Source organism: Pavona decussata, unplaced genomic scaffold, assembly GCF_977016875.1.
Source record: "Pavona decussata unplaced genomic scaffold, jaPavDecu1.1 SCAFFOLD_125, whole genome shotgun sequence".
NCBI lineage: Eukaryota > Metazoa > Cnidaria > Anthozoa > Scleractinia > Agariciidae > Pavona > Pavona decussata.
Window position 1 is genome coordinate 70,624 of NW_028145539.1, and position 12,219 is coordinate 82,842.

Below are 12,219 nucleotides of genomic sequence, written 5' to 3' on the forward strand. Positions count from 1 at the left end.
CTGTCAAATTTCGTAGGTACGTTGGCCCCAAAATTTTATTGCAGATATTTGAAGGGAAGACGTTGCTCTTTAACTGGGGTGTACTTTTATGAAGTCTAGTAATGTACCATTGGCGATATTTTCATTTGAATTTAGCCGATTTTTGTAACTGCCGAAATGGCTCACAAAAGAGACAAGTTAAAAAATCGATTAAATATTCAGCTTTTTATTAAAATTGGAAATAACCGTCCTGAATTAATCATAAATGTCTTCTGATTTCGAGTTCCAACTTGGCGTTTAGTTTTAGCTAGGCTTTATTTCCAGACCCAGATGTTTACGATCTGTAGTAAAATGATCCCTGAGTGCCTACAGAGAGCTGAAAAACCAAATTATTCGTCCTATAGCTAAAATATTTATTTGATTCACCCAAGAGTTATATCAATGTAAATCAGTTACCTAGTCCTTTGTTTTGAGAAAGTTTGAGGAATTTTATTTTTTCTTACCCAAAACACATTAGTCGAAAATTACAGACGGCCACTCTTAATGATCTCCTTCGGTACGTCAATATTTGAGGCAGAGTATAAAAAATTGGAAAAACCAAGTGTCTTAATTATTAACACTCTACCAAATAACGTTAAATCTCTTGATCTACACATATCAAGATTTGTTTGAAGTTTTTTGATTTTATGATCAAAATTTAGCTGGTTGTTACCTTTAATATCATATGAAAAATAAATTCCTAAAATCTTGGTTGGATTTTTAACCCACTTGAGGCTTAATGGTTTGGTTGTCCGATTTGCCCATTTCCCAAGCCACATGGCTTTAGTTTTTTCAATATTTAGTCGTAGTCCTGAAATATCGCCAAAAGAGTTTACAGATCTTAAGGAATTTTCCACAGCCTCCAAGTCGGTGCACAAAAGATAAGTGTCATCAGCGAATTGACTCAATTTAATTTCCTTGCTGAACAAAGAGATACCCCTAATATCATTGCTTCGTCGAATTTTATTTGACATTAACTCCGCGGAGAGGATAAATAAAAAAGGGGACAATGGACAACCTTGCCTCACTCCTGTACATGGTTTGATCCAGTCCGTTGCATAACCATTATTCAGGACTGTAGTTTCAATATCGGAATAGAAAGTTGACACCCATCTTCTCACATTATCACCAAAGTTGTACAATTTTAAGGCATGTTGTATACAAGCCCATTCCACAGTGTCAAAAGCTTGCCTAAAATCGAGAGAGTTAAGAGGGAGTTAAGTTTACTGGTTTGCTCAATTACGTCACTGATAAGCCTAATGCTTTCCCCAATATACTGGCCCTTTACAAAACCAGTTTGATCCGGGTGGATAAAACTAGATAACACAGGTTCAATTCGTTTAGCTATGCCTTTGGAAGCAATTTTATAATCTACATTTAAAAGGGTTAAAGGTCTCCAGTTTTGAAGAAGGCTTAAAGAAGTATGTTCCTTGAGAATTAGGGTTATGGCTCCCCTTCGTTGTGAAATTGATAGTCTACCCTTTTCATGACCTGCGTTGAGGCTCCTAGCTAAATTTTCGCCAACAAGGTCAAAGAAGGCCAAGTAAAATTCTACAGTAAATCTGTCTTCTCCGGGGGATTTATCTTTTTCAAAAGAGGCCAAAATTGTCCTGCATTCCCCAAAAGTTAGGGGACCATCTAGCTTTCCGCTCTCCTCCTTTGATAATTGTGATAGTTCCAGGTACTCCTGAATTGATGAAGTGTCTTCTGACAGATTTATTTTAGAGCAGTAGAGATTTCTGTAGTAATGCTCTATTTCTAAGAGAATTTGTTCTTCGTTCGAAATAACTTCACCATTTTCGTTTTCCAGTTCGGAAATAACTTTTCTGTTTTAATTTCTTTTTCAAGATAAAAAAAGGATTTGGTTGGTCTTTCACTTTCTTCTAGCCAACGACATTTGAATCTAAATTTTGCAGCATCACCCTTAGCATCATATAGACTTTGAAGCTCCTTTTTCAGTGCCTCATAGCGCTTCATTTCTTGATCTATATTTTGTAAGTCATCACTAGAACAAATTTGCCTGTCTAGCTTGTCAAGTTGGTCCTTAACAAGAAGTTCGCTCTCCCTTTGTAATTTAGATTTCCCTTTAGTGAAAGATATAGTTGAACTTTAAATTTCCGCTTTTAAGAGCTCGCACCGAAGCTGTTCATCCTGGATATCACTGTATTTCCATAGAAGATCAGGGTACAGTTTTTTAATTCGGTCAATGTAATTTTCATCCTGAAGTAAAGTATTATCAAATTTCCTGAAGCCGGGACCTCTGGTAAATTCCTTATCCCACTTCAAGGACAAACACACGATCTTGTGGTCAGGTGCTATGGAAGTTTGAATGTCTGTGTTATATACAACCAACGTCAAAGATTTTGGTATTAAGAAGAAGTCTATTCTGGATTTCATTTTCAACACAGTTGCCTCATAAGAAAACTTATTCTTGTTTGGGTATTCAGCCCTTTGAGTATCTACCTATTCAAACATATACGTTGTGACTAAAATGGAGTTGCCAAATCCCGTGGGTTTCCATGGCAGGCCAAATTCACAATCACGTTGATCAAAACAATTCTGCCCAAATCATCAGTGAAAGAGCCGAGAACTTTATACTCCTTAAATGATGGAGTAATCAATATGCAGACTCCTCTACTGTGATGTGATCCGTGTGAAAACACTATATCTCCACCCCATTCACTCCTCCAGAATGATTCACCGCTAGCATCTGAGTACGTTTCTTGCAAGAAATAAAAAGAAGCTTTTTGATCTTTAAGGAACGAGAAAATATTTCTTCTCTTACCAGTCTCTCAGACCGCGAACATTTAGGGAAACAAATTTGCATAGATGCTTCGAATTACTCATCACACATGTGACAAAGGACAGAATTCTACAGTGCAAAAGAAAAACAGTAAAAACAAAAAACACAAAAATACACTTAGTTAAATTTAAAGACTCACCTCTTTCTATCCAAACTATCCTCTCCCTTTCCCCTTAAAAAAAGTATGATTTCGAACTAAACATCGATATATATTAAATAACATGACTGCACTTTTAAAAGGTAATTAAAATCCGCTTCATCATTGATTTTAGTTGGGGATCCATCTGGGGAAGTTTTTACGAAGACCTTTCCGTCAATGGTCCAGAAGCTATGAATAACCCCATCCACTCTCATTTTAGCAGCCTTGGCGACGAGGCCGCGCCTATACGCCGTTAAATTTTCGTTGAAATCTTCGGACAAATCGGCTGCAGCAGCATTTGAATAACTGGGAAATATATCTGTTACATGCAAATTCTTCAATTTTATCCTCTCCTTATACATCTTCGTTTTAGTTTTATGACTAACAAACCTCGCAATAATAAATGTTTTACCTTTCTGCTTAAGTTTATGGGAAATGTCGATATCAGTGGGAGACAAAGCAATGTTTAATGCCTCAGCTAGCTTCAAAACTGCTGCTTCGGTCGACGAGTACGCAGATTCTGTCATTCCACGGAATTCTAATGATGTTTTCCTGCTACACTGCTACAGTTCATCCATATCCACCCACAGCCTCAAAGAATCCTCTTCTTGATCCTGGTCGAGTTCATTTCTAAGAGACTGATTTCATTTGTCACCTTTACTAGCTTCTTCTTTTAATACTTAGATCTTCGATGTCGCGCCCCTGAGACTGAAAAGACATTCTTATTTGGGTAACTTCTTCTTTAAGATTACTTTTTATCCCTTAAGATTGTGGACACTGAATTCTGTAGGTCTGCCAACATGTCTCTTAATTGTGTTAGCGTTGGTTCTTCTTGGAACTGAGCGGCACAAGCTTGGTCGTCCGCCATGTTTGCTTCGCCCGCCTCAGATGGAGATGATTGTGTATTGGGTTTTTTCTTAACAGTGGGAGACTCTTCCAAAGATCCCCGCTCTCCTCGTTTCTTCTTCTTGTTATTCGTCATTAACTCCAGCTCTTAAACCTCGAATACATTCTTTTGAGGAAAGGGAAATTGAGCCGTTCAAACAACACGTCTGCCTTCACAGACTCCGCGCATGTCTCCTAAAGGGGCCGCTATTACACTGAGTAGACATAGAAAGCAACCACTGGACACCTAGGGCGAGATTGAAGCTTGATAACAGTATAGTCACAGTTGGGGTTTGATCCAGTAGAAGAAGCGGCAGCTTAAAAATACCCTAGGCCAAACACTATTTACAAAACAACATGGATCAAGTAGTAACTAAGAGAATAAGAGCAGGTTGAAGACGATAAATCGAGATTGCACAACCCTAAGGTACGGATGTAAACACGGGACCTGACCAAAAAGACGCTCGAAACTGTAGCAGTTACAACAAAGAAATACGAAGAAGAAGATAATAGCCAAGAGACAACCCAATCCTCCGCCGTTTCAGAACACAGCGATGCAACGGGTCACTATCCGCTCTGAAATGAGGTTAAGTTTATTGACCGAGACCCACATTGGTACACCCGTAGGATGAAAGATCCTATTCACATAGTACTTCATCCTGACAACATCAACAGGGATAATGGGACTGAAATTCCAGAAGCGTGGATGCCCACGATCAAACAACACAACAGCCGATTGGTACCAAGACGGACCGCCCCCTGCGGCTCGTGGTTCCACTTGAGTTTTGAACATTTTTAACGTCATTTTATGGTCTATAAGAGTATAGACCATAGAAAACTGCCGTCGATTTGTTAAATGGGGCCGGACACTGCACCAATGTACAACGAATAGAGTTAACTGGTTGTCTCTGGTGGATGGCTACATACAGCAGTGGACAAACAAGCCTTTCTCGAAATCTACCTAAAACTAAAGCGGCAGATGCTGTAAATAGTTGTTCTTCGAATCCTCGAATTCGAAAGATCTAATCAGCCAAAACTAATTATAAGTAACTGGAAACTCAAGGCTGATCTGGCTGCGTAGAAACCTTAACACGACAGCGACATGATAGAGACCAAACCGAGAATCAAAATGCAACCGTGGACAGCTTTTTCGAGCTGGTTGGCTCTCGTCTGCACGGTGTAGCACAGCAAAAAGTAGAACAACCAACGCGAGGTCAGTTGTCTACCAAATGCACGTGGTAATGACTCCAGATGGGCCCAAAAACAGATGCCTGCCCACGTCATAGCGCATGACTACTAACAATGAACAAAGTATCTGAAATATCATGTCACTGTCACGCTAAGTTAAGTGGAGAAAGACCAAGCCTTCTTTCATCGAATACATGGCCAAGGCATGTTAAAAAAGCACAGCATGTGCAGCGTGCTTAACTGGTAGAAACAGCTCCTTTGCTCGCTTCGATCATCGTGTGAAGAGAAATGATCCGTTCCAGAATCGGATCGGATCCATTTGGGATCGGTCCGGTGTGAACATAGCCTAAGAAAGAAATTCAGAGGAAAGATACGCCCAGAATTATCAATAATTATAAGAAAATTAAGCGGAGTCAACTTTACGGAGAGCTTTCCTCGTAAAAATGTTCAGCGAAAGTTGGCCCACCAAGTAGCGTGCCCAGCATAACCGAGCCAACACCTCTACATATTATAAAACAATAAAACGATTAGAAAAGTTATTTTTCTTGAAAATGAGGCCGGAGAGATCTTGTTTTCAAATACTTTTCCGGAAGGAGTTAGGGTAAAGTAAATCCATAATTTTGTCCAAAGGTACTTAGTACCGCGGGTAACTGAATACGGAAGACGTCAGTGATCTTATGCGGATGGCTGAGTGTTACAATTCGTAAATATATATGAGATTATTCATCATCGATAGCTTTTGGCGCTGTTCGTCATTTTTTTTTTTTATCTCTTGTCACGACGTGACTACTTCTCACTATTCGCGGCTATTCGCCATTCTGGTTATTCAGACTCCAATCGCGGAACTGCTATTTCTATCGCTGGAGCTCTCTCAAATGCTCAGATGCTCTTCCCCAACAGTAGTACTTTCCGGTGCTCGATTATTCAGGTATTGCTTGTCAATATTTTTTTCTCAGTATTCTGAAAAATAAAATGATGATTTTTTGCCAGGATCAATTCGTTAAATACTACATATTACTTACCGACTTCTCCGTTAGTACAGTAACGCCACGGGGCGGGACAGTTTCTCCTTGCTTCATGGAGCTTATACAAATAAAACGCTTCACAGTTTATCACTTGAATGTCAAATTTGTGGTTACAATTATTACGTTTTCTAGCCACACAGACTTCTCGGGTGACCGTGCCATCACCTGGGACGGGATGGTCTTCTGCGAGGTACATTCGAGCCACTGTTCCACACGTGCCTTCAGCAGGGACATCAATAGCTGCTAGAGCATTTCCAGCCGCCCCCGAAACTTTATACCAAAAATCCCACCCGTTTGCAAGGTCATTGTAATCACATTTATCTGTGCCATCCTGGTATAAAACTGAGCGATCCTTATCGTCGAGAACTTTGATATCGCTAGATTGGCAAGGATTTCCTAGTAAGAAGAAAAATGCAAAAAAAAAAAAAAAGAATGAAGGTATCTGTCTAGGTAAACAAGATATTGTGTTATTATTTGGAAGATGGCAAGGGCCATGAATCTAAGCTAGGGCTTTTCAACAAATCGTCTAAATTACTTGGCATGTAAGCTTAATGAAGGCAGTCGAATTTATCCAAGCTTTGCACTCGCTTTTCGTGAGTTCCTCTTGAGTACACACTCGTTATAATAAAATAAGAGGTTGACGTGCTGAAAGCATAAAGCAAGCAATACTGCTTTTATACAATGGAAAGCTATTTAGTGGTACTTTCTTAGTAATCATATTTGTCAAATGTTGAATTCTGTACCGTTTCGCCTAGCCCGCGCCCGAGGCCCGTCACCTGACCTAGGCCGCGGGAAAACTATAAGGAAAAGAGGAAAAGTGACAGTATGCAATTCCTCGGCACTATTAATTTTGTAGCTGCAGTGGTGGAAGATGTTCACGCGTCGGATGACTTGCTGCATGTGGCTCTGTAAGTACTGATCTCAACAAGACTAATGATTGTAGCGGCTCAACTGAGCGTGCCTCAGTTGGCTCTGTTAGTTCGGTTAGTTCACTTCTCTCCGACGGCTCCAACTCCTTGGCAGTTGTCCTTAACCATCTGCGGTTCCGACTGTAATGTTTCCCGTTCACCTCTACCAAGTATGAACGATTGCCGACATCTCCAAAGACCCGCCCAAAGCACCATTCTTTCTCCCTTCATAACATTTCGGCAGTTCCTGTGAGTGTTGATCATAGAGATGCTTCTGTTTTTGCTTTTGAGTTGCGGTTCTAACCATGTCACTAGGAGATGAGTACGTCGTCGTCTACTATAGAATAGCTGAATAGGTGAGGCATTCATGCCTTCGGTGGGCGTGTTGCGCCATTTTCTTATATATGCTTTGTCATCGTGTTTGATCTGCGCTAACTCAAAGGCGAATAGCCGTTCCTTGCGCGCACGAACATCACTGTTTGGGGTATTTTTCACTTGTTTACCCTCCACGTACGCTCGACTCAAGGTGTCCGCTAAGAGCATGCTGACAGTCATACTTCTACAAGCGAAGTCGCATAGGTTGGAGGCTCCGTTGGAGGCCCTTTGTTTGGTGAGCTGTGGATGGGTTTCTTGAGTATGGTTTCCAGTGGTTGATGGTCCGACTCAAGAACTTCATTGATTCAATCAAAGATGGATTGATAAAATTTTTCACAGGCGAAAACTACTGCAAGTAGCCACTTGAGCTGAAAGCCATTGGACGCCCTTATTGAAACAAAGCGACATCAAGTGGCCTTTGGGAAGCGTCGCACTGGATGACCACTGGCTTGTTCACATTATAGTAAGCAAGTACAGATACCGTAACAATCATTTCCTTCATGCGGGCCACGGCATCGGTATGAACATTAAATCAAAGACATTCCTCATCCCTATCACTGAGTTTTCGCAGGATGTCTGTTTTAACTGACAGACGTGGCATTTACCATTCACCTATGAAGGGACTGAACATCAGTGGGGTCGGGCATTTGTGCGGGTCCAGTTTGAGACCTTCTAGAGTTAGAGTGTGGCCAATGAAAGGCACTTCTTCCTGCGTTAACTGAGTTCTCTTCTTGATTATCTTCATGTTTTTTTAGTGGCAGCGGTCCAGAAAACAAAGCACATTTTTTCGTGGTCGCAATGTCACTCTGCAGATGTGTTGCCGTATACAAACAAACACAAATCACCTGCAATGACTTCGACTCCTTTAAGCCCCTCTATGTTCTCTCGCATTGAGCGCTGCGAAACGTCTGGTGCACTGCTTATACCAGATGGCATTCGCTTCCACATGTAGCGTTCAAATTGTATGTTAAATGTGGTAAGCATGCTATATTCGTCAAGTTCCATTTCCCAGTAATCATTGCTGCTACCAAACACCCTAAACAGTTTTGTTCCATTTAGTCTAGTTGCAGTGTCCTCGATGGTTGGAATTGGGAAATGCTCACGTTTCATTGAAACATTCGGTTCACTATCCGCGTCAAAAGGTGGCTTTAATAGTCACCATCAGAAAGCTGGAAAACTAATCAGTGACCTTATCAACCCTTGCAATGACCTCTTCAGCTGTAATTTGTATCAAGCTTTCTCTGAACTTGTTCACTCTAGCAACAGGTAAGCGCTGCAATGGATGGACAACAGGTTTGACAGACTTGCTCAGTGTATAAGCAGTGCACCAGACGTTTCGCAGCGCACAATGCGAGAGAACATAGAGGGGCTTAAAGGAGTCGAAGTCATTGCAGGTGATTTGTGTTTGTTGTATACGGCAACACATCTGCAGAGTGACATTGCGACCACGAAAAAATGTGCGTTGTTTTCTGGACCGCTGCCACTAAAAAAACATAAAAAAAAACATGTGTGGACCCGCACAAATGTCCGACCCCACTGATGATAATAATAATAATAATAATAATAATAATAATAATAATAATAATAATAATAATAATAATAATAATACTAATAATAATAATACTAATAATAATAATAATAACAATAACAATAATAATAATAATAATAATCTTTATTTGTGCTTTTTTTTTTTCAATTTACATGTTGATTCTTACAATCTTTTAGCGGTGGTATATCGAATTAAATTAATTATTAGTTAGAGTAATGTGCAAAGCAAGGAAGCTAAATGAACCATTTGGTTATCTTGTTAGCTCCCTGGCTAATTTAGGTTCTAGATAGCAAGCAAAAAAGGAAAAAAAATGAAAAAGCAAAAGGAAGGAAGAACTTATTAATTGTAAAAAGTTAACGTATGTTACGAGGTCAGCATAAAAGAAAATTAGTTCATTTGTTGTTCTGACAGTAAATAACGTAATACTTGTTTCGGAAAAGCAGACACACTTTGTATGAGTTTTTTTAAAGGAGTTGGGAGGTCTTTTCAAATATCGGTTGCCGTGAAGGAGATTAATTGTTTACCTACATTAGTTCTTACGTTTGGCTTATAAAGATTATGCTTAGCTGCATATCTTGTGTTGTAGCCATGTATATTGCTGGCATATTGAAACATGTTGTCGGACACTTCAGGCAGGAGGTTTTTATGCCATGAATGTAAAAATTTCAGCACTTGTAGGCGATAAATATTATTTACTGTCAGAAGGCCTTGTAGATTTAGCAAAGGTTTGGCTTTCTCTGTTTCGCTGCCAAATGATTTGGCAAAAAATATTAATCTTACAATATGATTTTGTTTCACTTGAATTTTTGTTACATGTGTTTTGTATACACTTCCCCAAGCTAATATGCCATAAGGAATATAAGGATAGATTAGATTATAGTATATTTGTCTTAGTTGTTTAATTGAGAGGTAATACCTTAATTTCGATATTATTCCAGTGTTTCGAGATATACGAGAACAGACAAAAGAAATGTGGTGTTTCCAGCTTAAAGACTCGTCAATCATAACACCTAGGTATTTTATACATTGCTTTCGTTCTAACGAATAAGAGGAGCCGTCGGTATTTATTATGTTAAGATTTATTGGGATATCCTTTTTTTTTTGTGGATTTGATTATCATGAAGTTTGTTTTATCCCTATTGATAGACAGTTTGTTAATATTGCACCATCTTTTCACTTTGGCTAGTCCAGAGTTCATTAAGTGTTCGAGTGTTTTAGGGTCCCTTGCGGATGCGAATACATTTGTATCATCCGCAAAGATTTTGAAGCTTAATTTTTGCGAGCTACATAGGTGGAACTTCACACCCAGTTTTCCAAGGCCTTCGAACACGTCATTACACTCTTCAAGTAAGGAGCCACTCCATGGCCTGAGAAAACCTTAGCATATTTTGACACGGTGAGGGTGACCATCTCGCGACTTCAACGGCCTACAACTCCTGCAGTACTCAAATAAACCTGAAACCTTACTTTTCCCTTGGGACTTGGCCACAAAGTGATTCTTCATCTTACAATATGCACACCTCTAACTAAATCCAGGGCAGTTACGACTTTCATAGTTCCAACCACAGAATTTTTAATCTTCGATCCTGCTTTCATTGACAAACGAACTTTCATCAGACTGTTCTTTCTCCTTCTGGGCTCGGTTGTTTAAAGCACGGAGTGGATAAATCGCTATCCATCGGATAAAATGCGACGTATCCGCTGGATAAAATCATCCGCTATTTGATCAACTTAGCCCTGTTTGGCAGTGTTTAACCCAGACCCCATAGTCATTCATGACTTTAATTTGAGCAACAGTGGTCTCTGAAGCATGAGCGACATCTAGAGGTTTCTCAAGGGTCAACTTCTTCTGTTTTTCTTTAAGCAAATTCTCGTGTACTTTTCCATTTCTGCTACCAGTCACCAAATGATCCCGTAGGAGCTAATCCGGTGTGGCCGTTTTTTGGTTATTTGGTATAGCTCTGACACATATTGATCAACTGTTTCAAATTCTCGCTAATCTTGCGTGAAGAACAGAAAACTTTTATGAGCGTGAGGCTCGTAAACAGTGTTCTCCCTTGGTATACAGTAATCTTTGAATTGTTGTAAGATTGGTAGAATCTTCTTCTTGTAACCTTCCGAGACCCAAATGAAAATACGAAACACTTTGTTTGCTTCTTTCCAGAATACTGCCAAAAGTGTCCCTACTTTATGTTCTTCTTCCTATTTACCAAGCTTTGAAGCGAACGTATTATTCTTCCAGGTCAGGCCCGTAGCAAGGCTAAATCAACTGAGGGGGCTTAGCAAAATGGTGAAAAAAAAAACACCCCCCCCCCCCTCCCCACTGTCACTCAAAAACAGACGGATTTGGGAGTTTAAGATGCAAGGAGAACATCACAAAAACCCGGTAGATTTAGTGAGTGAAACAATAATTTTGCACCTAGATCACATTCTTAGGTACATGTTTTTGCCTTTTCGTTAACGTGGACTACTACGTGAAGTTTCCTAATTTCACGTTTGAAGGCTACGTAGACAAACGACGAAAAATTTTTCTTTCTCTTTTTAAATTTGGAATCCAGCAGTAAGAATCCGACTGCAGGATAATTTTTTCTCTGGTCCTGAGGACTTATTTGTGTGGCTTTTTTGTGTGACAACGCGGGAACACTCAAGGACATTTGTATTGCTTAAAATGAGAGGATGTCTTAGAAAACAAGTAGTTTATTTCGACAGCTTTCACGGCTTCAGATTGGTTGATTTATATCCAGTTTGATTCTTATCTCCAATTCACAAGAAAGGAGTGCCTGTTAGCAAAGGAAACTGACAGGTAGTAAACAGACTACTAAAGGTTGTGAAAAGGCACTTGCAGCGTCAGAATTCAACATTAATTTGTTTTAATTATATATTTTAAGGCACGTTGCCTTTTGAATTCCAAAAATTCTGGGGAGGGGGGGGGGGCTCAAGACTCCCCTGCCCCCCTCCGCTACGGGCCTGCAGGTTGAAACCCAAGCTCGCCAATTAGAGGCAAATCGGTTGTTGCGGGATCGGTAACTTCAAAATCTTCCCTAGTGGTCTTGGCTTGTAAATGCGATGGTCTATTGACACCGTGCAACGATTATCAAACAGACTGTCAGGTACCAAAACATCAATATGGTATGACCAAGGAGCAAAACCATAAAAACAACACTTTAGCCCGCCCTAGGCCCGTCACGTGGCTCGAAACCGAGAAATTTTTTAAAGTACCTTATAAAATGGTACTCTTTACAAAACTGATCAACAATACATTTTCTTCCATAGCACAGCATCGCTTACAAGGTTTTTGTAACACAACTTGTGACAGCAAGGCCTAACAC

General features: G+C 39.9%; 1 protein-coding gene across 3 annotated transcripts in view; it reads right to left on the minus strand.

Annotated features, from left to right (window-relative positions):
- Positions 1–12,219, minus strand: part of LOC146469227 (uncharacterized) — a 50,774-nt gene that overhangs the window by 27,598 nt on the left and 10,957 nt on the right. For all 3 annotated transcript variants that reach the window (XM_085123490.1, XM_085123491.1, XM_085123489.1), the window contains one exon: positions 6,056–6,454. In XM_085123490.1, the coding sequence (XP_084979616.1) occupies positions 6,056–6,454 (399 nt within the window). The remainder of the gene's footprint in view (positions 1–6,055; positions 6,455–12,219) is intronic.